The following is a 26,437-nucleotide window of genomic DNA, read 5'->3' as shown; positions in this document are numbered from 1 at the left end:
GGGTTGTTAATATTAGCAGCAACTTGAGGAATAAATTGCATTTGCTGCTCTCTACAGTTTTCCTAGAAGCTTCAAAGATTCACTCACACAGTTCACTGTAATGTTTTAGAATCTGCCACAGAAATTACATTTGAATACTTTGACTTCTAGAACCTGTATTCTGCTGCCCTCACTGGTTTAGCTACTGCCAGGAGTTTCTCTGCCCAGTGCCTCCACAACAGCACTGCAGGATGCCACATGACTGTGTACATGATGCCCCCTTCTTCATCTCCAGGGCAGCCCTACCAAATTTATGTAAATCCATACTGATCTACTTACCTGGCAACTATTTCTAAGCTAGGCTGGGAAATGTGCCAGTTTGGTGAGTCTCTGAATTTATATTTCACATACTCTGATGATAAGGCAGCAATTACTGTTGCTAATACCTCTCTATTCAAACAAGGATCTATTTTAAAGTAGAATGACTCAGTCACAGCTTCAGGCTCACTTCAAACTCAGGCTGACACCACTGCATAAACAAAATATACCTGATCTTTCAAGGATTTCTTTGGAACTCTAATAACAAACCAAACCAAACCAATCTGAAAATCAGTAGAATAACTTTCCCTTATATCAGTTTGTTGGGTTTTTTTTGTTTTTTTTTTTTTTTTACTTCCCATCCTTTAGGAAACAATGCTTTTGAAAGCCATAAAATGAAGGCTATTCATCACTGAAATGCCATGTCATTACTTTTTCAAAAGCCTCCCACTGTCAGAGTAAAGTCTTTGCTTCATCCAGTTAGCATTTAAATATTTTAATCAATAAAATATGACAATGAGACTGGGCTAGAATCCAGCTCCCTGAGAGCCACACCTTTTGTCACACATAGTATTATTTGCACTTCTGTGTTACTGAACAGTAGTAAACATATCAGAACAGTAAATATCCATGACACAATTTGGGAGCTCTATTAACATAAAATCTTTACCTTCTATGGCAGCAAAAGGAGCAACCAAAAATCAACTGCAAGTAATGATTTCCTGGAGACTGGGCTGGTTATGATATATTTAAGATGCATATGACCCATTAGCCAGTAGAAAATGGCAAATGGGAGTTCTATGTGTTTGCATGTGACCTGAAACAGTTAACAATACTGATATCGAATCATCAGCTCTGTGATGACACAGAAAACAAACCCTCCTCAACATTTGTTTTCCCAATGGCACTTGGCAGATGAGCATACAGCAAGTGCATTTGCTGGAAGTGCTGATGCCTAATGAGTCACTAACATTGCTAAGTTCAGTTTGCATCTTTTAGTGCAAAGAGACACAAAGGAAGGAATAGTTTTGAGAAGTTTTCTACTAGAAGCCAGTCTGAAAATGGCTGCCTAATTAGACAGTCATTTGGTCATTGAGTCACCAGTGCCTGAAAAATCTACTTGCTGTTTATCACAAATGGCATCAAGGCAAAAAATCAAATGTCAGTAGTGCCTTCCTGACCCATGTGACAAAGTAACCTTTGACTAGCAATACCCACATGGAGAATACTTCACCCATCTTTTTCTTCAGTTGCTTGGCAAGATTTCAGATTCTTCCAGGTTCCTTGAACACAGATTTTTCTGTTGCCCTTAAGTGCAAGAAGTAAGCACTCCCTGTCAACAGAGCACTTGCATTTTCTGCATTAGCCAGACACAATGAACACACGTTCTGCAAAGTCAACTATGGCCCCTCCCATAAAGTTGATAAAAAACCAGTTCCTGATGAATTTCAGATGACAACTTCATCCTCCATAAAAGCCCACATCTGGGAGGAAGACAAGCAGTACAAAACGAACTGCTCTTCATATGAGGCAGAGCTATAAACCGCACAAAAAGAAAAAGAAACACTTGGGTCTGTTATTTGTAAGGGCTGCCTGCCATCAGGCTTTCTCATAGTGTCCAACCAGTTGTGCTGACTGGGAGAGCAAAAATACTTTAGGTTAATAGCAAACCTTGCTGTGATGCAGAAAGGTTTTCATTCTCTCATAATATTCATGGAGAGTTTTCCTTTCACCACTATTCCCTTTTGCACCTGACTAAATTTATTTTCTAAACCGGTGATCTAGTGAGAAACTCATAAGCAAAGGAGGTGATGATCATCATCATCATCAGCATGATGTTCCCATGCTGAACCAGTGCTCACTGAATAGACAGTTCTATTAAGCAACTGGTAAGTCAGTGCCAAAAACCACTCTTGGATTCTTCAACAGCCAAAGCAAATGACAGAAAAAGGCACATCTTTAGGCCATATATACTTACATGAAATCAGGAAGCCCAGTTCCCATCCAAGAAAAGCAATGATTTGTCAAGGGGAATTCTAAAGACTTTGGTAGCACCAGAATTTTATTCACAGCATAGAGGCCCTATCATAAACTAAAATTTGTCATTATAAATGTAAAGAGCTTGTCTCTTGGCTATCATCTTCCAATGAATAATGAATCTCTCATGCTGGAGAACCTTGCGTATTTAGGAAACTTACAGCTTTGTATTGGGAAAATAAAGCAACATAGTTCATTGCACCACTTTGAGCTGTGTTTCAACTTTTGCCTATAGCTTTAATGACCACTGATGACACAAAGGCACCAGCCATTCTTGCCCAGGACTGTGGAGAGACTGGCAGAGGGTCACAGCCAAAGCATCACTGGGTGGAGCAGAACTGGAAGATTTGTACAATCTGAGGCACTGCAGAGAGATGGGCTGATGACAGGAGTGATGCCAGAACAAGCAGGTGGAGGTGCAGCAGACTTACCTTTTGAAACCTGAACATCTCTGACTTTGCCAAAAAAACCAGTTTTGCAAGTCTGGGCCATTTTCAAGAAAAAATGAATGCAAAGGGGACAGTGACGTCCTTGTACAGAAGACTAAGTCTTTCTGGTTATTATTCTGCTGATGAAGGAACAGAATGAACCAAAGAGGGAAAAAGCACTTCTACAAGAAAACAATTAAAACAGTCTTAATGCTTTGGAACAGTATTACCAAATGATAATTCTTGGATGGTCCTTTCTCCAGCTTCTGCAGCAGGAAGAACAGGGTTAAAAAAATAAAACAACATGGGAATGAATTGAAGAATACCCTGACACAACAAGAACCCTTCAACAGCTTCTGTTTAATTTTCAGCTGATTGGCTTCTCCAGTCACAGTGACATTATGTAGCTAATCTCTTCTCTTCATACTCTGCACCAAAATGCAGAGTACTTGCATTGCTTACAGTTAGCTCAGTAACAGTTCTGGCCAATGAACACACAAAGGAAGAGCAAGGACAATATATACTAAGAATTCAGCAGTAACAAGGAAAATTCTAATCCTACTAAATTTGGCAGCACAAATCTCTTATGTAACCTGTGATTTAGAGGACAGGCTGATCATCTGGGAATATTACTGTGTTCTTCTCAGTACACTAAACAAAATTGGCAATTTTTCATTACAAATTTTATTTTTCACTGCATAATGTCTCAGGAAAGACACCTCATGCTTACAAAACCTTTTTAGCATCAATATGCTTTTATATATGACAATTCAATTATACAGAGGGTGTATATAAGTTTAATAGTTACCCTTAAGTGCTTCTCTGCCAAGGCTGCCTTGAAGTGTGGTACATCTCTGAGGTTCACGAGATGGATGGCTTGGGATCTACATTTAAAGCAGTGAGACTACAAAATAATGCTTGGAAAATGAGCTTTTCTGAAAGTTGAGTATTTTATCAGCAAAATTTACAGATCTCTGGAACTGATACTCTCATGAAACTGAGGAGCTTTGAGAGCTACAGATGAAAGATCCTGAGCATGTAAAAACCACCAGAAAAACAGAAGTTTATATCCACCATTCAAAAAACCCCACCAAATCAAAACCTGTCCTTTTACAACACAAACAGATCTAACAAGCAAAAGCAGCTGTCCAGTAATAAGACAAATGTAAAAAATAGGACAAATGTAAAAAAGCTCAATTCACAAAAAAAAAAAATGAACCAAGCATCACATCTTTTTAATTCCTGTTGTTCTTCAATCTTCAGTTCATCCATCAAAAGGAGGAATTAATTCAATGCCAATATTTATAGAGTGCAATATACATTCAATTCATGCCAATTCATTCAAGAATTACGATGTCATGTGTTTGAAATACAGATACTGGCCAGTTTTAGGAAGAGAAGTTTTATTCACAGAATAGCAAAAATCAATCAAGCCTACAGCACATATCCATAAAGGGTGAAGAGTTCAAGGATTATTGGAGAACCTGCCACTTGAAATTGTCACACACACTGCTGACAAGATTTGCTGCGAAACTTGAAGCCGATTACAGCCATTTTCTTCTCACCCATATAAAGAATGTGTCATAGAGATATACAGTAATATGGGAATTCCTTGTTGTGCTTGGAAACAAGTGGCCAACACCAAGTTATCACCAGCTACCTAATGCATGTACCCCCATGCAGTTGTTACAGTAGAAGCTTTTGCAACAAAAAGCAGCAGCACTCCTTTCTTTGGGGAGGCCCAGCTCATTCCACTATCCTGACAAATCTTCCCAGCAAACATTAAATGCCAAAAATAATTACCTATTTAGCAACTGTAGGAAGCCAACACATTTGAATGAGAAACTTTGGTGATAAATGCTCAAAAATTGATAGATAAGGATGACAGGAAATGTCAAACAATCCCCTTTAGAGGGCTACTTGTAGCACAACTACTGCATGGCAGGAAGGCAACAAAAAAGAAGATAATAAGCCCAGTGTTCTTCATTTTGCCCTACAGAAAGAACAGCAATTTTTTCAGTTTCCATTAGTCAAGTAGTTTCCTCTGTAATAATATGAGAACAAAAGGAAACCCAAAACAGAATCTATTCATAGGGAAATTCCCATTGATAGTTTTTCTGTTACAGTTGAAAGACAGTTGCAGAAGCATGAAATTGCCAAGAGGAGGTTGCAGGGGAGTAAACACTTAAATAGTTCTAGTAAAAACTTCACCATGCATTAAGAATTAATAATTCTTTGCCCTAAATTAAGAATGAACTAAAAATTAACCATGAATTAAGAATGAATAATTCTTTTTCTTAAAATACATGCAAAGGAGTGATTATTATGCTCCATAATAGAAATTGCTTTAATATACAGAAACTAAGCAAAAGACAAAAGAATTGCAGAGCCACAGTCAGCCTCTCATGTTGAGACTGACTCCTTGTCTCAAACCAGAGCTGAAAAGCAGGCAGCCTGCTTTGATCTTTTAAATTTGACATGTATATAAGCAATTACATCATAGAACTCAAACCCAGTATTTAAAAGACAGACTACCTCAGAATATTATGTGACTGAGATATTTAGAAGCTGATGCTCATTATTTTATTGCATTGGGCCACCTGATACCATATGTAAAGTCTCCTTGGAGGCTAACAAGGGAATAGCTGATCAGTCCTAAAGCCTGTGCTTGTTTTGGATGGGGTGGAGTTCGTTTTCTTCACTGTTAGTGGGTTACTGGGGCTGTGTTCTGGATTTGTGCTGAACACAGAGTTGATAATACAGAGATGTTTTTGTTATTGCTGAGCAGGCTTACACAGAGCCACGGCCTTTTCTGCCTTTTGCACTACCACAATGGGAAGGAAGCTGGGGCTGTATGGGAGGCTGGGAGGAGACACAGCCAGCACAGGTGACCACAAACTGACCAAAGGGATATTCCAGACCATTTGACACCATGCTCAGTATATAAAGTGGGAGGAAGAGGAGAAAGGGGGGACATTCTGAGTGATCAGTTTGTCTTCCCAACAAAACCATAATGGGGTATGGGGCCCTGCTCTCCTGAAGATGGCTGAACACCTGCCTGCCCAGGGGAAGTAGTGAACTAATCCTCTGCTTTGTCTTTATCCCACGTTTTCAGGCTTTTTTTTCCCTTCTAATTATCTCCTCAATCCTGATGGTGTGGGAGTGAGGGGGCAGCAGTGAGGCTTGGTTGCTGGCTGGGGCTAAACCACAACAATGCCAAAGAAAGAACTGGCAGGGCAACACACCAGATTTCACTAGCTTAAAAATTTGTGATTTAACCAACCATACTGTAGGCAGAAACAAAATACAACAGGACAATTGCATTAAAATCTGAAGAGCAAGGTCATAATGGTTTGGAATGAGAATAATTATAAATACTTACAGGCATACAACTGAAGAAGATACTTTAATGAGTTGATGCAGGTTTGTATTTTATACATCTACAAAACATTACCATGAGACAAGCAGAAGACTTGTGATAGGGAAAAAAAAGTATTCATCTCAAAGATCTCTGTTCTGATGGTAATCTAGTTTCAACCCATCCACTTGGATCTTCTCTTTCCCTTTGAACTCTAACAGTTGCTGAAAGCCATTACCTTTAAATACCAGTTAATATTAGTGCTAAAATAACAATTATCAAATATTATGTACATTTTAGGCAAGCAGGCTGTCTTTACCTCTCATTCCAAGTACTATCTTCCAGAAAGTAATATTCACAAATAATTTTAGAGAAAAGTTACTGTACAAAGACACAGAAGGTAAAGTTCATAAAAAGACTAGTCAGCACAATTAGACAGATGTTTGCTTGTAGTTCTTCGTATCCAAGACCTTCTTGCCACACATTGAGCAGATGCCTATAAGCACACAAAGTGTGTAAATTATTTTAAAATTATTAAAATCTTCTCAAAAACACAGTTACTATGTTTTTGTAAGCATCTTTCTAAAGAAATTGTTCAAATGAGCTCTTATTAGCAATCTATCTGTTCTCAATAGATAGTACAAACTTAAAAGTAATACTGTAACTTCTAATACAAATTAATATGTGCAGTGTGTGTGTAATCCTTTCACTGAAAAAAATAAGCTCTATTTTGAGAGCATTATCATTCACAATACTACTGGAAGCCTCTATAATTTGCAGGAATGCCTGAAGAGAGCCAGGAAAAGCTCACTTCTGACAAAAAGGTTAAAATGGTGTATTGTTAACTGGTTTAAGTCCTGTACACAAAAAAGGCCTGAGATGGACAGACAGTAGCAGGACTAAGAAAATACAGTCGCCAACAAACTGACTGCTAAATGAGTCACTCACAGGTGGGGTGCTTCAGAGAACTGAGAAAGTTTAGAACATGTTTTCACAGAATAAAGGTATTCATAAAGCAGGAGTGAAAAACAATGAACAACAAGAATACTTGAGAGTTGAAGTGATGAACACTGATGTCCCAAAGGACTTTGTCCTAAACTGTAAGCGTGTCAAGTCAAAAGATCAGAGTACCAAAATGTACACAAGCTGGACAGAGGGGTGGGTTGTCTCAATCTTTCCCTCTCCTTTCAAAGCAGAAAGGTGCTAAGTCTTTTATCTGGTAGGACCACACCTCAATTTACACAAACATTCACCTGCAGACAAAAAAAAAAAGCATCTGCTGCTGCTTTCTCCAAATTGAGTGCTTTCATATACTGACATCATGACTGGACACGTATCCAGCAGTCCATTAGGGAAGAGAACATCAGGGAACATGGCACATGATTTACTCTAGAGACGAAAATTCAGCCCACTAAATATTGACTTCAGGTCTAAACTAAGGATTAATTAACTTGAGATTGCCTCTCAATTTCAGAGATATGCAAAAGCTGAAGCACTGAGCTGTATGACTGCATTTGCTTCAAAAAGTATGCCCTAATGACATCTTTGATAGTCAGAGCTAGAACCTTAGAAAGTTCTTAATTTTATGAAGAAAACAGGTTCAGCCTGGAAAAATTCACGAACAGACAAAGATCAAATCCTGAAGCCCACCCAAACCAGATATAAATTTAGGAAAGAGGACAAGGTTCTACTGAATGGGGTTCAGGTAGCCCTCTGGGGAGGACCTAGCAGGCAACATTCCTACATCAGGCTGCTAAACCACTGACTCAGTGACACAGCACATATGTATTGAACCAATAATTTCATAAACAAAGCTTACTACTGGTCAGCTGTAGCTCTACACCTAAAACTCAGTTCACCTCATGTGCTGTAAGAGCTCTTCGGCATTAAATCATGTAACTGATGCTTTTTTCCATCCAGGAATTTTAGATTTAGCTATTAAAAAATGGGAGAGAAGAGACCAGCATGGGACTGCAACAAGAAACTGAGTTTTAGAAGACTGGGGTTGCTTGGGATTTTGAGGAAAATCAAACTTGTTAGATGACAGTTCTCTATGCAATTGCCAAGATTAAGTTTCCAAATGTACTGATTCAGACACCAGAAACATTCTAAAAGAAGCAGAATTACAGAATGACAATAGTTTACAAGAATCTCCTTCAGTCTCTAGTCCTGCCCCACTCAAAACAGCCAACTTGGATAAGAAAGAACAGTGCTGGCTCAGGACTGTTCAAGCCATTCCCTGAATAACTGCTTTAAAGATTCCACAGCCCCTGATGCTACCTGCTACCAGAGTATTTGATCACTCCCAGACTGAAAAACTGCTTTCCTTGTATGTAATTAGAACTTTCTACATTCTAACCTATGTACATTATTTCTTATTCCATTACTGTGTACCTTAGAGTCTGACTCCATGTTCCCTGTGCCTGTCTATCAGTACCTGAAGATAGCAATTAAATCTCATCTTAACCTTCTCTTCATAAATACAAATTTAAGTGTTGTACCTCCTCTCTTGTCCCAAGCCAAACTGTGGTATTTTGGCACTCAGTGAAACTCACCTTTTTTATAGGCACATCCTTGACAATAGTGGGACCCTGGCTGGTGGACAGAACTCTTACAAATCCGACATATTGCAAATTTGTTCTTTCCATAAGGATCAAACCTGGGAAAAAGAAAAAGTACTTTATTTATACTCCTTGAAATGAAGTCTTTTTTCTGCCTCATCCTAAAAAGTCTAAGCCAGAGGGTGCAGTCAGAAATGCCAGCAGAAACTGTAATTTAGAAAAGGGACATACAAGAATTATTTCTAAGAGGCTACACAAAGTATCCAGAAAAGCTGCCACTTTCCCCATTAAGAGACATTTCTTCCATCACAGACAACAACTTCACAAAAGCAGAACTTGAAATGTTTATTTATATTAAGATACTACATGACTTTGAGCTTAAACACCTCCCAGCAGCATCTGGGCCCCTTACAAACAGAAAGTCCTGCAGACATTAAGGAAATGCTCAAGAGATTATCCTGGCAATATCAGCACAGAAAATGGGTATTCTTGGCTTCTTTCCTACAAAAGCATGAAATCCTAGCAATTCCAATGAGAACTGCAGTAAAATACTCTACAACTGAGCAGAAAGCACCCACGAAATATGTATGGACATATTTTTACCAACAAATCAAATACCATCATCCCTGCAATTTTAATTTACGAAGTTGTATTTTGGACAAGTTTGGAGCAGTTGCCCAGCTATGCAGAAAACAGGCCTCAGTTAGTTTGCTAACTGATGTTCTTAGCCAAACTCAGTGTAAAGTACTAACCTTGCCTTCTTTGAGGTCAATGCCTTGTTTTCATTTAATTTACGACCACCGCTTTCTACAAAAAAAACCAAAAAACAACAATAACCCCCTTTCAGGCATACTTTAAAAATCATTTACAACTTTTACACATATGCAAATAAAGTCACAAAGAGAGATGAAATATTCAGCACAGCATTAGGGGACAGGGTAACAACACTTTATGCTCCATTTAAATACTCTATGTATTGTCCATGCAAGAAGGAAAAAAACCAGAAAACAAAACCAGACAAATTCAATACCATAGAGTTCTGAACAAATAAATTCCCAATGCATTAAATCAGCGTGGGAGGTTGATTAAGTACATGACTTAATATTTATATTTAATATTTGGACTTAAGATGGTAACATAGCTGAGGTGCCCAGCTGGCTTTTTAACGCCTCTAAACCAAGCTGCTTAACCTTGTTGAGGTTACCTGTAGTGTTTCTTGCACCATCTTTCCATGTATCAGGAGTGATCACCGTTCCAAGCTTCTTCTCGCCTACATAAGGAAACATTACAAAGGAGAAAAACTCAGAAGCAGAGAGTCAATTAGGTGGGAAAAGCCCTCTGAATTCATCGAGTCCAACCTGTGACCGATCACCACCATGTAACTGGACCTTGGCACCGAGTGCCATGTCCAGTGTTTCCTGAAGCACCTTCAGGGACAGTGACTCCACCCCCTTCCCGGACAGACCATTCCCATGTCTCATCTCCATGACTAGGAAGAAATTCTTCTGAATGTCCAACCTAAACATCCCCTGGCCCAGTTTAAGACAATGTCCTCTTGTCCTGTGGCTTGTTGCCCGGCAGAAGAGGCCGATCCCCACCTGGCTACAACCTCCTTCCAGGGAGTTGAAGAGGGCAATAAGGCCATTCCTGAGCCTCCTCCTCTCCAGACGAAACAACCCCAACACCCTCGGCCGCTCCCCATCAAACCTTGTGCTCCAGACCCTTCACCAGCACTGCTGCCCTTCTATGGACCCGCTCCGCCACCTCAGTGTCCTTTTTGTAGTGAGGGGCCCAGAACTGAACACAGCACCCGAGATGCGGCCTCACCAGTGCCGAGTACAGAGGGACAATCACTGCCCTGGTCCTGCTGCTCACGCTATTTCTGATACAGGACAGAATCATTTAAACTATGCACATTAATACGCTCCACAGGCGGAGAATCACAGCTCACACAGGGCCCTACCGGGAGCCGCCCCCCGAGGCCGGCCCTGAGCAGCCCGGGACCTGCGGCTGCTGCTCCGCTCAGGGCAGCCCTAGATCCCCGCGGGCAGGGCAGGGCAGGGCAGGGCAGGGCCCCGCGGGTCGGACACGGCGCCCCGTACCCCCGTACTCACACTTGTCACACACCATGGTGGCCCCTCCACAGCCGCCGCCGCCGCTTCCGGCACCGCCCCGGAAGTGCCGCCGGCCGGGCCCCGCCGCTTTCCGCTGCCGGGCGGCGCCGCGCGCTCCGCGGTAAGAGGCGGGAGCGGCGCCCGCGGCCCGCGCGGGGTTTGGTTTCTTGAACAAACGCTGTTTCCTGCCCCAAAATCCTCCCCTTCGCCCCCAGCCCGGGCCCAGAGCTCTTCCCTGCGCGTCGCGGCCGGGGAAGATGCTGCCGCGGCGTGTCGGTGACGGGGCGGGACTCGGTGTGTTGCAGGTGCGGCTGCCCGGACGCCATGAGGGAGGCGGAGGTCAGGAGGCTCCTGGCTGCCAACCTGCTCTGCGCTCTGGCCATCGTCCTGACCGCCGTGGCCCCAGCTTTCTTCCTGGACGGATTCAGCGTCCTGGGAACGCACCTCACGTGGCTGTGTGTTTGTTCTGTTTGTGTTGCTACCCTTAATATAATCTTGCACTTAGTCCTTAAACCAAATCAGTCTCCTAAGAGACGTTCCTTTGCTCATAAGGTAAGATATTTTTTTTCATTCTTAAGTTGTTACCAGGCAATACAGAGGGGAAGCAAATTGTCTGAAATAATCAAATGAGAAAGAAGACAATTTTTGATGGTGAATTATTCCCATTTTCCATTAGTCAGTTGAGTGTAGCACCTTTTGAAGCAAATTTTTCAGTATTTTCATGATGTTAAACTTTCTCTACCTGCAAATAACCTGTTCAGGTGAGTGAGTCTATGCTTTCCCGTTTCTTGTCAGTGCAACGTTGTTTGTAGTCCCAAGAATTTGCGTGGTGGCAAAACCTGGAAAAATTAAATGGCACAGAACTCATTTTGTAGTCCAGGCCTGGCTTATCTTCTTGATAAGTGGGTATACCAGGAAAAAATGTCATCACACGTGTCTCGTGTGTAGTTGTAAGTTTGTAATAACTTTAAAAGGAAAAAAAAAAAGTCAGCATTTGACGCATGAAAGAGATGCTGTGCTACATTTTAATGACTAAAAAAAATCTATGGAAAAGTATTAAAATGTCTGCATTTCCTTGTATGATGGAGTTATGAAATTTGCATGCAGAAGAATCTAAAGTTGGGAGAAACTTTTTGTAGTTACAGTTTGCAACAGGGAGCATTAAAGATATGAATCCCAATGAAATACTTGGGAACAGAGTGATTTTGGAGCAGCACACGACTTACCCAGCAATGGGGGAATACCCCAGAGTTTTGAAGTCGGGGGGATAGTCTTGTACTCCTGACTTGCTGAGCTAGGCAAGGTGTAGTCCTCTGAGATGGTTTTTAAGCATTGAAGTAATCATCTCTGCCAGCATATCTTTGTGTGCAAAGCTCCTGTCTAGTTTTGCTGACCGAGGAGGATGTGAAATGCACTAAACCATGATGGGAAGCAAGTGTTTTAACCATCTGTGATTTGAAAATGAAGCACACTTCATGTTCTAGGTGAGATTTCATCCCAGGAAATAAATATAGAAAGGAATAAATATAGGAAAATAAGGGTACAAGGAAAGTTACGGATTTTGCATTGCTGACCTGATCAGAACAGACCTTACCAGAACTGTTTACCCAGTGGTTTTGCTTCTACATGAGATAGTGAGTACCCAGAAACTGTTTTTTAAGTTCATAGAAAATGATGTGTTTTGCAGACTTACAGAAAGTTATGGGTATTTCTCAAATATATTCAGAATTTAAGATGCCAAGTTCAAAATGTAGTTTTAGTTAATGTAATTTTGATTCTTTATGTAGCAGACTTCTTTATATTGTATGTTTTCTTGCATTTTTTTTCCACTTTTTGTGAGAGTTGCCTTTTAATGAATGGATATGACAGTCAGATGTAAAACAAAAGTGTAAAAATGTCCAATAAAATTACTTCTGGTTGTCTTGTAATTTCTGGTTGTATTTTTTTGTATGTTTGCCCTGTTTAATAGGATGCACCAAAAACAATTGTAGGTGGAGTGTGATGTTTTTTAATTATTTAACGTATTATTATATGGAAAACTGTTTTGAAATATGCCATGCTATTATATTGTGCTGCAGCTGGAATTAAAGAAGTAATCAGGGTCTAATGCTCTTATTAAGATACAGACTGTGTGTGTTACTTATGTTCTGTTTTGAAGCATTATTCTGATATTTCATTGCTCTTTTTTAGATATCCAGATTTCTAAAATGCTGTATATACTTTTTCATGTCTTGCATACTGTTTCATGCGATTATTGTTCTTTACGGAGCACCTCTCATAGAGTAAGTCAGAAGACCCTCTCTTTCTCTAAATATTCTAAGGGGCAGCTCTCCTTGCAGATGTTGGTATAAGTACTTGTGTATTTTCTGGTACACTGGAAGTTAAGGGATCAGCTCCTAGCTGGGGGAAGAAAGGTGGTTTCAGCTTTCTCTTGGGTTTGGTTTGGGTTGGGTTTTTTTGTTTGTTTCTTTGCTTGTTCAGTTGGTTTTTTTGGAAGCCAGCTCTTAAAAGAGACTTCTGTAAATAAAAATTGTAACACAGTTACAAACAATTCCATTTACTTTAATTTTTATGTTAAGCATATGGGCACAAGCATTTTTTGGAGCTTCATTCAGTCCTTTTCCCTATAAGTTTCTAAACCACACATCTTGCCTGTCTTTCATCCTTTTGATATTAGTGTTTTAACTTATATGAAAGTCTAAGGAAAGAAGTGTGAAGCAACCTGGGTTTTGAGAGATAAACTAAGTAGCTGGCTAACAATAGTTTCGTGTAGTTTGGTTTCATGGTTGCTGTCACACCAGGAAAAATGAATGGAATAATGTAGTAAGTATCCAAACATACTTCAATTTAGAACTAATGATCTATGTGAGGTACACCTGGGGGTTTTTAAAAATGTTACAGGTCTCAGGCATTTCAGAAAATCACTACATCTCACTCTTGAGATAACAGCAGAACTCTTTCCAGCTTCCTTTACCATTCTACAGAGTAAGAAGAAAATATTTAATTCTTTTATATGAGGTTTAAGAAAGCACACATGCTTTCACAAGTTGAGTTAGAGGGGCTTTTTTCTTCCTAAATCTTGGAACTTTTAGAACATTAGCAACCACCTCACTTAATTTTGTAATATTCTTTTTCTTTTTGTAGGTTAGTGACTGAGACATTTTTGTTTGCAGTTCTTCTGTCTACATTTACTACTTTACAATGCTTGTGTTTGCTGGGACCAAACATACAGGCATGGATACGGGTATTCAGTAAAAATGGGTAAGTCCTAATCTAAAGTTTCTGATATTTCTCTGAATAGAAATGGACAGAATTGGTGTAAAAAATATATAATGGAATTTTTGTAAAGAAAAGAAAACTTCCTGGTTGATGGGTGGTTTTTGTATTTGTGACTACAGACATATGGAAGCTTTTCTGACAAAGATTTATTTAAAGACAGTGATTCAGAAAAACAGCTTTTTATTTTTGGTGTTCATATGCTAGATCTCACTCTATATGTGTTTGAAGGAAGTAAAATTTCCAGCACATATTCTACTGAAGTAAAAACATTGTGCAATTCTATATGATGGTTGTCAAATAAAGGGGAGACCTGACACTGACCTGTGCATGATGAATCTTGCACATGATCCAGCAGTGCCTTTGTAAATACAACTTAAAAAGTAGGGATAGGAAGTCAAAACAAGCACTGTTTTAAACTTGAATATAATGTTGAAAATTACACGTGACTTACTGTGTTCTTAATTATATAATATTAACACATACTCTTTTTTCAGTTTCAAAGAAAGCTGGTTTGAGTGTCAGAGTTTTCAAGCATTAATTTTTTCAGGCGTACGTTTAAAGTAAAGCAAGCATTCTAACCACATTTTCACCTCCAGTGGAAGCCATGGCACCAGCATCTATCAAGGATAATGTATTCTTCAGAAGATTTCCATTTCTTCTGCCTTTTGTCATTCCATAAATAATAGCAGGTTGAAAGACTGGGACACTGAAACATAAAGAGGCTTCACATATGCTTGAGATGCAATGAGATTTTAATATTCATTCCCTTTTAATAGTTCGTAATGGTGAAGTCTCAGAAGACAGCAAAAGGTTGTATTACACTGCTGACCTATGGAATTATTTTTGGTTTGCACTCCTATAGAGGAGGAGAGTTTAATACTATTTTCCGGTATTAAATTTTGGTTTATCTCAGTTCTCAACTTACTGAAAAATATCTTGAATCTTTATTCAAGTGATTTACACTTGTTTTTCTCAGTGGAAATGTAAATATACTGTAATTAAAGCAAGGAGTCATTAAGCCAAAATAAATCTTTGCTGATTCACGTGGTCATCTTTGGAGGTTTTGCATCTGGAAATAACAGCTGAATTGAAGTAACAGATGTTTCAGAATATCAGTCTGTCTTTGTGCCAGGTAGATTTTGAATGCCTGTTGATTTCTTTCTTTCCTAGTCTAGATCTTAATGCAATTTCAGCACAGTCATTGCATAGGAAGCAGTTGTCTTGTTTTGACACTTTTGCTGTGAGGATTTGTCAGTACTTCTTACTAGTGAGCCATGTGACATTATGTGAGAAAAATGTTTATTATTAATGATGTTTGTTTGCACTTTGAGTGAATATAGACTACAAAGAAATATTGTAGCAGGTTTCTTCATGAATTGTAGCAAGCTGCTCATTTAAAAATAATCCTGTGTTTTTTCATTTGACCTCTTCCAATGACCCATTGGAACATCTTAGGTTTGGGCATGAGATGAGTGTAGACATGATACATTAGAAGGCTGTCTGTAACTTAACCATATGGAATGAGGGACTGGTTAAATGGAAGAAAAGTATGGTTAGGGGAAATCAACAGAGCTGCTTTCCTTGAAAGCACAGTTTAGGGAATTGAATTGCACTGGAGCAGTAAGCTTGAAAGTCTAATTAGGTGTATAGCTTAGTATGAAAATAAAAAATTGGTTTTAAGTACCTGAGTGCAATTTAGACTTAAGTAACCTTAAGCCTATGTGAACATAGAATGTGTGAGGAAAAGTAAGTCTATGTATTCTACATCACAAACCCTTCCATTCTTAGTTAGCTATAAATAGGGCCCTTTTCACTAATTCTGCATTTGGAAAGGGGTGGGCCCACACCAGCATCTCTGGGCTCCTTGCTCTGACATCTAGAGTTGTGACTGATGTCAGTGTCATGGCACTGATCATATGCTGTCATGTGCTGCTGTGAGTGGTTAGAGGGAAGTAAAAGCTACAGAAAGGGTTATCAGCATTCATGGCAGCATGTGGCTGTTATTTAAATAGTGTTTCAGTAGCTTAGCTGAAATAGCCTTCTGCATAAAAGTCTTTAAGAAACCAGCTTTCAATTGCCTTTTTTTTTCCTCTTTCTCCTTTTGGAGACTGTTTCTTTCAAATCACTGCTCTGAGAAAGTGTGTTGAAATTTCTGGTATAATAGCAATTATAAGGTGTTATCAGGGTAGAAAAGAGATTTTATTTGGATATTGCCAAAAAATAGTAAAAAACCATGACATTAGGGCTCCTTCCTGTTTTCATTATGCCTATTTTATCAGTTTGTTTGTGAACTGCATACTCTTGCAGACTTCAAATGTCCCTTGTAATTGTAGGCATCATCACACACCAAGGGCTGCTTAGTGCTTAGTCCTGCTGCAGCCAAGAATTCCAGATCTTGTCTATGAAGGAGCTGTCTCAGTAGGTTATTTTGTCAGCTAACCTCTTAATTCAAACATTACTTGAAGTGGAACTGAATATATTATGTTATTTAAAGGGGTTAAAGAATTACTTTAGACTTTTAAAGACCTTTCTGCCGCTAGTGTTCATTTATTATCTTAAACACTTCTACTTTTGTCCGCAGGATTATCTTAGTTTAAATGAAAGAAATGTGGAAAATGCAAAGTTTATAAACATTGCTGCAGTTGTTAGTCTTATGCAAATGAGGAGTTTATGTGGTGGTTTAAAGAATACCTTCAAAAATCCCAATAAGTGTGAGTCATTCCAAGAAGAAAAGTGAGTACTTAAATAATTACTTACTTTAGAAAGTAAGTAATTGCTCCTTCAGGATGATGCTGGAGGACAAGTCAGGTTGTCTTTGGGTAGCCAGTTCCTGCTGCAGAGGGGTTCAATTAGCAGCTGAAATAGTTGCCAAATTGCCAATGGCTGTTTTTCACTTGGGCACCGTGCCTTGCTAATTCTGTTGTGTTTTGCATTTGGACTCAATCTGATCTCTCCATATGGTACAGCAGTCTCTGGTGAATCTGCCACACACACAAGATGTCTTGTGAGGTATAACTGTACCTCAGTCAGTCCTTGGTGTATTCTGTTGTCTCTTTCGCTGCTTTAAGGTTGTTGTGAATGTTCTTTTCCTTGTTCTGCCTGATAGCTCTCTGCTCAGTTATTTAGCTTCTGAAAATAATTCAAAAGAATTTCCTGTGTGCAGACTCCTAAACAGTTTTCGAGTTACATCAGGACTTTTCTCTTCAATAAAAAGAATCTCAAACTGGTAGGATTGTGAACTAGAGTATTTTAAGTTAAAGGGGTCGTGTTCTTGTAGAAGAAACAGTTCTACTCAAAATCTCAACCTTACACTGTCAGTACTGTAGTCTGCGAGACCCTTTTTTTCTGCAAACATTGAAAAATGTTTGCTTTAAATTTGTGAGCTGTTTGGTCAACAGCAAGTGCAACAGTGTGTACTCTGAAGTAAAGAAATTTTATTCTCTTCAAAACCAAATGTTATGTCATCCAACCTAAACAGCACATGCAAAGTTCAGAGTTTACTGTACATCTAGTCTTCGAACCATAAAAATCTCTTTTTTATTTCCTTTGTTAGTTGAAGCTAGGTGTACATTTCTAATCTGAGATGTAGCAAGCTTTATACTCAGATCTCCTACTGTAGTGATTTGGAGCAGTGATTCTAGCCTGGTTCTCCTGCCTTGAAACTGTGTCCTACTGCCTTCTGAGCTTCCGTTGCTCATTTCTTAATTGGTACCAAGTACCCAAATGTTCGTGGCCTGAGCAAAGCAGAGTGATCAGTTGGTACATTGATGGTACTAAGTGCTCATCTGTTAAACAGAAATCCAGCTCTTCAAAAACTTTTAAAATCAGTAGTGGCAGAAGGCTGTAAACTGAGGACTGAAGTAATTTAACATCTCTTAACAATGTGTGCCATGACTGGTAGTGTGAGAGTTCTTTAGTATGCAAAAAAGTTATCCTGCAGCCAATGTACTTGAACTTGGATGCACTGCTACCAAAGGGCTCCAATGTGCAGTTACATTTACTTGCAGTGTTTCTTTTCAGTTGATGGAAACTTGATTTGAAATATTCTCATAGAGGACTTCTGTGTTAAATTTTGAATTGTTCTAGTCATCAAATATGTCTACACCACAGAGTCCTTTGTGACTGTGCTTGTGTTTTTCTGTACAGTCCCACAGTATTCTTCCATGTCTGCCTCTCCCTGCAATGCACACAGTTAGTGAGATAGATTTATTTGCTCAGTTTAACAGTGTTTCAATGTTACATAAATTAGTTTTTGCAGTAAACACCTCAAGGAAAAAAAAATCCTGAAAGTGTAGTATAAAAAGATTGTAATTATAGCTAAATTATGCAACTTAGATTTTACTTCCAGTTTATATGTTTTAGGAGAAACCTGCATGCTATTTATCAAATATGTGAATTTTTATGTCTGTTTGTAGCCTCAGAAATTTCGGGAGAAATCTGATCTAATTGTCTGATGTGGTAACTGCTGCTGTTGTTGAAAACTTTTATAACACTTTTTACAGAGCTATGTCCATATGGGAAAGCAGTCTACAGATTACTTCTGTGTGCAGTATACTTGGAGCTTGGTTCGGAGCATTTCCTATTCCTCTTGACTGGGATCGGCCTTGGCAGGTTAGTATCTACACCCTTACCATAAAGGCACAAAATACTAATTTTCTGAAGATGCACACTACACAAAAATTGCTCTGAAGGTGTTCAGGTGTATTGTACTTGGTCATAAACTGCTCCTACAGAGTAATGCCAAACTTTTAACACCTCATTGGAAACAATCTGTGCTTAGGGTGTAAGGAAGTAAAATGCTTTTTACTTCCAGTTTAAATAGGTTCTTTATTACATGCTTGTGAGTGTCTGTTGCATGCAAATTTTAGAATGTAATAGAGCTCTAATGATTTGGATAAGAGTAAGCTAGACAAGCAGGAGGAGAAATGGGAAATGATGAAGATGGTTTCAAGTTGGTCTTCAGTCTAGTAGCTTTTATTTTTCACAGGTAGGGAAAGAAATGCTTTCCTGGCGTTTTAGCTCCCCTCCGTCTTCCATAAAAGCACTTAACAGAAGTTATTTTAAATGGATTTAGATCAGTTTGTGGAAATGGTATAGCCAAAGCACTGTACTAAACACTTGTGATTTCAAAGGAAGGCAAACATTAGCTTTTTAGTTGAACAAGAAAAAAATGTGAAGATGGCATTGCAAGTTCTATCTTTATGAATTCCAATGTTTATGCTAATTTCTTACTATGTTTTCTGGCATGGAGAAGTGATTCAATTAAACATAACTGAAGTCTGCAATTGCCATAAAATGATGGCACTAGTAACAGCTTCTTCCTACATGTGCTCAGTGTTTCATAACTTTGTCTCGTTACCAAACTCATAGGCTCTTGGCTGAGTAGTGTCTACCAGGCCTGTTCTTAAGCAGATGGTTTCAGAGGTTTCTTCCAGAAATCAGTGTAACAGGCAGCTCACTTTCCTCTGTGATATTGTGGAGATGCTGTGGCTTACAGCTGCACTTAAAATGTGTCTTCTGTAAGTAGCTCACAGCCTTTATGCCATTAGTCTTTCATTGCAGTAGTGTAATTAGACATTAGCATTTGTATTTCAAAAACAATAGAGAAGTAGGTTAATATTTTAAGCAAAACATTTTCTTCCCTGAAAACACTTGGTTTATTCTTGCAAGATGTTTCACCATCAATCTGGCATAGGTATGTGTTGGCACTAATTTATTGTTGACAGAGATGAATGTAACCCAAAAATCAAGGGATTCACTGAAATGCAGTTTCCTATCTCTTTTACAAGTCTTTCTCACTTCACTGTCCTGATGAGAGGCAAGCACTTCTTCCTTCCTCAAATGGGATTTTAAAGTAGCATGTCTCATCTGGCAGGTTTTGTTTTATTCCCAAAATCTCAGACTTTGCTAATGGGCTGCGTATAAAACCTTCACCCTTTATGCACCAATGATATGAGGAAGACTTTGGTCAGGGGGCTTTGATCAACAAACCAAAGACACTAAGAGCTGAAGACAGATGTACTAGGTAGAGTTAGTTTTTAGCTTTTGGTCCATTCCCACACGTTCCAATAGTGGGAGACAGAAGTTTGATAATGGTCTGAAAACTTTTGCTGTTTGAAAGTCTTCCAAATTAATAAAAGACAAACATGACTGAAAATCTAGCTCTGTAATCTACACTTCAACATCTAAAATTATACTATATGACTCCTCAGAACAGTAAAGCATCTGCAGAAATTTCAGATACCCAAACTTGTCACTGGATGTTTCTGGGTGTGAATGCTCCCCAGTGCTCCCTGTGTGTCTGCAATTTCCCTTTTCCTTCACCATCTCTCCACCCTCATTTCTGACATACTCCTGATACCAAAGTTAGCAGGGGAGAGTTTATGACTCAAGTTCTATATCAAAGATCTTTTGCCTAGATCAAGAGCATTTGCTGCTGTTCTTTCCCTTCCCCTCATTTTTCCTATCCTCACTTCTCCATCTTACATATTATAGAATTTTAAATAGTGGGATGGAGAAAGAAATTTTTTGTTCCACTTTGACTCTGATCTGCTTGATCTTTAATGATATGGGCAGTTCAAGAGCAGCCATAGAGAGTTTGCTTATCAGTCCTGCAGGCTGCTACTCCAACAGTCTGAAAACTGCAGTTTTAAAGGCTAATTTTTTTAAGATCTGTATTAGGGGAGATAAAAAAAGTTCTTGTTAAAATGTAATGTAGTTTTTACAAGTCCAGTTGTTTCAGCAGAGCAACACAGTGAAGCACCAAAATTGTAACAGGTCTTAAAGGCAGAAATCAACCTCTTTAAAATAATCTAATATTTTTGTGAAGATGATCTCTTAAATACTGGTCACTAAACCATAGAAGTGGGGGCAGTGTCCTGGCCAGGCATTTTCAGTATTTGCCCAGGAAACATTGCTTCCCAGCTTGCCCAGCTCAGGCAAGAGATATATTGAGATACATTGTAAATCAGGTTCTGGGGAAACACAACTTCATGCAACAGCTGATGACTTTTGTCTTTCTCTTCCTGCTGAACAGTATGGATTCAGCAGCCCAGGTATTGCATGTAGTAGCTGCATGGCTGTCTCAGAAATCTGCAGAACCAAGAGACATTTCTGTTCTTCAGAAGTTCACTGGGCACTGGCACAAAGCCCTTTTTTGCAAGAGTATTCCTTTTGCTACCTGATGTCAGGTGATTACAGAAACTCATAGTGAATTCTTTCCCTGTAACAATAAAAGAGAAATGCTTTCTGTGTTGTCTTCAACCTCAGACAGGGAAAAGAAGAATAATCCCCAGAAAAGTCTGCTGTTGTTGCAGATCTGTTTAGTTTATGAAGAAGATCTTAAGTGCTGATTGCCCCTGAGTGACCTATTAGGTCCCAAGCAACATCTGAAAAAAATAATGTAGATCTTAATGTGACTTAAAAGTAATCAGAACCCAGTCAAAACCAGATTACTTTTAGACATCTGCATGAGTAAAGTATTAAGCTGTCATGTTTCTGACATCAGCTGTTTCTCGTATTAGCCTAAAAACAGAGCTTGAGGATTACAGTTTTGGATTTACCCTTTTCCTATCCAAAAATGGACTCAAATGGAACAGCTTAGTCGTTGAACTCAAGACCAGCTTCTCAGATAAAAAGAGGTTTTATTAGTGATTGATTAGTCCTTTTTGTATTTTAGCCTTTGTGCTGTAAACAATTTTTTTTTTGATCTGTAGTGGAAGTGCTTTAAAGCAGAAAATGTGGTTTAAATCTTATTACTTGAGGAGGACTAAAGTGGTATTATTATTTTAGAGAGCAATGTTAAGGCCTTTAAGCTTGTTTACTGCAAAATCTGGTTCTGATGTTTGTATTGATTATAGTTAGTATTTGTGGTGTAACAACATTGCAATAGAAACACAGCTGCATTGTAACTTCAGATGATTCATTATTGGCAGATTGTCACAGAAAAGGTGAAATTGGTGCTACAAGAACTGGATGGATCAGCAATAATTGAGAAATACCATGTGATAAAGCAAACCAAAGGGGTTTTGCTGTTGCCCTTGGGCTCTGTCGGTAGCTCTGGAATGTCAAAAGTTGTCAAAACCACAAAATATCCAGCTGGTACAGAAATGCTGTGAGTTTGGGATGAAAAATGCTATTGATTTAGCTTTGTTAGAACAATATAATATAAAACAAGGTACACAGAAAAAGTCACTGTGTCTTGAATTGGCATATTTTTCCACTTAATTGGGATTTAGCACTTAATCAAATCTGGTGTGTACACTTTAAACTGTGGATAGTTTAGGAGTGTCTACAGTCAACTTTTAAATTGAAAAATCATTCACAAATTGTAGAATGTAAAGCTGCTTCTGTGAAGTCTGGTTTGTTGATAGAAAGGTCTTCAAATGGAAATGGTCTGTAGTCACTCACCTAAAGCAAACAAGAAGTTGGAGGGAGTACTGAGAATGCTGAAATCCCAGCAGAGTATTAAATAAAGCTATCTGAACTATTCTGTAAGATACTTGGCTGAATTGCCACACTCATACCTACCACAGTGCTTCTGCTTTGTGTCCTTCGAAGAAAAAGCAACATTGGATTCATTTTTTGCTACTATTTCCTTGCCCTTGGCAGTCTATTTTGAGTCTATCATATTTTTCCTGCAAACTTAATAGAAGAACTGAAAAATTACCTGGTAGTCATTGCTTTACATTGTGGTTGAGATGTATCAGTAGAAGTTGAGAAGTCTTTTGTACTGTTACCTGGATCTTACCTGTTCAGAGAATCAGATGTCAGCATCCTTTGTGTCTTTAACTAGAATTTGTTTTTACTTCAAAGTACTTCAGGGTTCTGTGGAGTAAACCTGATGATGAATTTCATAACAAGAGTTCTAACTCCTGTGCGAATGACTAAAGCCCAAATGCTACTTCATCCTTGTTTACAAATCAAAGGAAAAGTATTGCTTCTTCATACATACATCTTGTGACATGCAACAAAACTGAGATAAATACAGATGTCTCAGAAAATCTTCACTTTATTTTCCATGTTTGAAAAATATTGCATACAGGGGATATTCAGATTAGTGTGCCTCTCTACCCTTAAAAATAATGTTAATTGCATTTTTCTAAGCATACAACAATTTCTATGCTATGTAAATATTACTTAACAGGAACAGAATATTGTTTCAGAAGTAAACTAATATTCATTTTCTGAATAATATTTGAGAATGGAGATTGAAAAATATATAAAGTATTTCTGTTAGAAGTATAAAATATATTGCTGAAAGTCAGTTTGTATCCTTGATTCAGGTTTTTTTTTTCATTATTCTGTTCCTTTTTTAAAAGCAGTTTTTAAGCATGACATATATGTTACTCCTCTGCTAGCTTTAAGAAAAATTTTGTAACTTCACAAACAGTTGGTCAGGGAGCCCCAGTCTGTTGTTATTCCTGGTTGTAGGTCTAGAATTCAGCCTATCTCAGACAAAGGTTAAGATAATTGCCTTACAGGAATGCAGGCTAGGTGCTACAGTAGTTATGTTTCTGTATTACAAACAAAACAACAAACCTTCCAGGACTCATTCTGCCAGGCATGTTTCAGTTAGACTGGTAGACTAATTTTGCCAGTATTCTGAGATTGTTATCTTATTTTTCAACAATTTTTGAAACAGTTTTCAACACTTAATTGTGATGATTTAAATAAGGCTGTTCTAGACGATTTAGAGTTGTACATCCATCTCAGATGCCTCTAGGCCGCTGAAGCACAATGGGTGTGTAAGGGTTACAGTTAGCTAGGATAGTTCTACAAAGAAATAGAAAATAACTTCCTTTCTTACAGTTGCTTAGTTTTTCCAGATTGCCTGTTTCAAGTTGATGGTGTGCTTTTAATAACCACATGTGCTCAGGATCCTGACTTCATGTGTCACTGAGAACTGGAACCTTAAAACACACTACCACTGAAACAGAAAGGGATGATGTAGGAGTTACTAGGCACATCCTTTCTCTACTCAGCTTGAGGAAACTAGTTGCAGAACAATATGGTATAGTTAAAGACCACAACTTTATCAGCACAATTTATATATGGTGGAACTATTAAGTCAGACACATCATTTGCCACTGACAACAACTGGATTTAGCTCACTGGGGAATTGCTGGGTTTATTGCATGCTTTGATAACAGACTTTTAAATTATGTCTCTTGTGTTTGTTGTGTGCATGCCCTCCCATACATCTGGGGTTTTTTGGAAGTGTAATTTTGATCTGTAGTACCTCTTACTAGTGGTAAAAAGTGACTTTGAAACAATATTCTGCTTACAGTGTTATCATTAGGTAGAAGTAAAATTGCTGTATTCCTACTTCATAGTGGCTACTGCAAGCATAATAGGTAGTGCTGATATAGCTCACCTGAGTTGACTGACTGCTATGTAATTTAGCCAATATGACTGTAAACATTAGCCTTAGATACCTCTCAGACATTTGTAGCCTGAAAAATAATCCAGAGAATCTTGGGTACAGTTCTTGGTGCTTACTCAAGTAAGCTGAAATGGGACTATAAGCTTTCATTCTACTTTGGTTCTTCTTGACACAGCTCAGAGAGTTTCCTTCTTGTATTCCTTTTTGGATCTACTACCTGCTGTGAAAGTTTTGTTATAAGAGAAGTTGCTTAATAGGAGAAGAAGGGATAATACACAGTCAGAGTTGTTTTAAACAGAGGTAGAAGCTTGTTCCACTTTAGTGTGGTTATCATTGTTTATTTAATAATGTGTTTTCTCAATGTAAACCTTAATGGTGAGATCAAAGGCTGTTATGCTTGCTATAACTTTAGAACACAAATCCATGAAATTGACTTCTAGTTACAAATGCCAGCCTGAAAAAAGCCTCACACTTTCTTCTTGGTGTGTGCTTGTCAACACACACATTCTGTACAATGTGATAAGACACTTGTAGTTAACATGTGCATGCAACCAAAATAGATTAAAGGCATGTAGTGAAGTTTTTAAGACAGTACAGACTAAACATTTAGGAATTTAAGGCATGATAGAAACAGGGAGGGAAAATAATTGTGCTCATTTATTCAGTTTTAAAATGAAACAAAAATTATTACATAGCCTTCTAATTGACAGTCAGAAATTAGTCTTTTGAAACAGTAAGCATACAAAAAATTGTGTTTAGGAATATGAGAAAAACACTCTTAAGTTTACTGAAAAGTAAGTACAGTAGATTGCCCCACTGTATTTGCATTTGTATAATGAAAGTTTCAGCAGGCAGCTGCTTACTTCATAATATCTTTAAAAACTTTGTGTTGCTCCTCTGGTCTATAAGAATCTGGCTCTTATGTCCTTATCAATGTCTATGTAATTCCCTTGCATGGGATGCAAGACTCGTAATAGATGACAAAACTGTCATGCAGTCAGAATTCTGGTTTAGCTAGCTACATGCACAGTCCAGCAGAGCTAGGTACCTTGCTGGGATCCTGCAACATGCTCTGCTTTCCATGCAATATGCTAAGCATTCTCACCTCATAGAATCTTAGGTGTTCTAAAGAGTGCTGAGGAAAACTGGCTCATTCGTGTCCTGAAAGGTTGGCAATTCCTATTTTGAGTCATTATTCTTAAAATGAGTTCTAATATATACTAAAAATCTTGCAGTTCTGCAGTGTCCATTAAGCTAGCCTAAAGAAATTCCTGTCAAGTCCTAACACTGCTGCCAGATGAAAAGGCAAAAAGAAAATTTAAATGAATAGCAGAAGTCAGAATTACTTTGCATTAAACACTGCCTCATGCTCTGTCCATTAAAATGCATTTTTTGTTCTTGATAAGATTTGCCAAGCTGCTGTTCAGGTTCTTAGTAATCATCTACAGGTTGCTAAAATTGCCCTTTTCATCATGCATTTGATATGTAAACTGATTCTTCTTGTGTTAGGCTGTGAGAATGGTAGCTGATGCTTCCCAGCTGCTAAGACAAATAAGGCATTTCATGACAGTTTCATGAAAAATGTTCAGTTCTATCTCCTGCACTCCCCACACTTTTATCTCCTTATCAGCCTTTTTTCCCCTCAACAAAAGTGCAGCTAGGCCATGTGGCCTAACATCTTATTCCCCTGCTGCTGACCCAGCCCAGACATGACATCAGTACTGGGGCAGGATATATCAGCTTCCTCAAGGCAGAAGGGAGCATCACGTAGGAGGAACTGAGCTGAAAAGTTCTCAGGGGATGAGAGGGGTGTATAATAAGTTGCATATTTTAAGCAAGCAGAATGCAATCTCTTGAAACAGGCAGACAGATATTTGCTGCTTAGATTTTTATCACTTACAGGCAGTTCATACCAAGTCAAGGACTTTAAACCAAGTTTGAGATAATATAAAAGAGGGGGCAAAAGCAGGCCAATTGAG

The 26,437-nt window shown here is 38.5% G+C and overlaps 2 protein-coding genes across 3 annotated transcripts in view; one reads left to right on the top strand and one right to left on the bottom strand.

Annotated features, from left to right (window-relative positions):
- Positions 1–6,149: 6,149 nt before the first annotated feature.
- Positions 6,150–10,888, bottom strand: CRIPT (CXXC repeat containing interactor of PDZ3 domain). Its single transcript, XM_009091301.4, has 5 exons — positions 10,796–10,888; positions 9,886–9,951; positions 9,434–9,488; positions 8,676–8,779; positions 6,150–6,616 (listed from the first exon to the last, which is right to left on the bottom strand). Exons 1-5 carry the CDS (start codon positions 10,809–10,811, stop codon positions 6,552–6,554), a joined length of 306 nt encoding a protein of 101 aa, XP_009089549.1. The 5' UTR covers positions 10,812–10,888; the 3' UTR covers positions 6,150–6,551.
- PIGF (phosphatidylinositol glycan anchor biosynthesis class F) overlaps positions 10,871–26,437 on the top strand; it is a 20,136-nt gene continuing 4,569 nt past the window's right edge. Inside the window, exons 1-5 of one of the 2 annotated variants that reach the window (XM_050972711.1) lie at positions 10,871–10,916; positions 11,101–11,347; positions 12,986–13,077; positions 13,940–14,056; positions 18,577–18,685. In XM_050972711.1, coding sequence (XP_050828668.1) covers positions 11,120–11,347; positions 12,986–13,077; positions 13,940–14,056; positions 18,577–18,685 — 546 coding nt within the window. In that variant the 5' untranslated portion in view covers positions 10,871–10,916; positions 11,101–11,119. The other variant, XM_009091282.4, reaches the window with a different exon arrangement.

The sequence above is a fragment of the Serinus canaria genome, chromosome 3, assembly GCF_022539315.1.
Source record: "Serinus canaria isolate serCan28SL12 chromosome 3, serCan2020, whole genome shotgun sequence".
NCBI classification, from domain to species: Eukaryota; Metazoa; Chordata; class Aves; order Passeriformes; family Fringillidae; genus Serinus; species Serinus canaria.
Note: the sequence above shows the minus strand (reverse complement) of the source record. Positions and strands in the feature narration are given on the sequence as shown.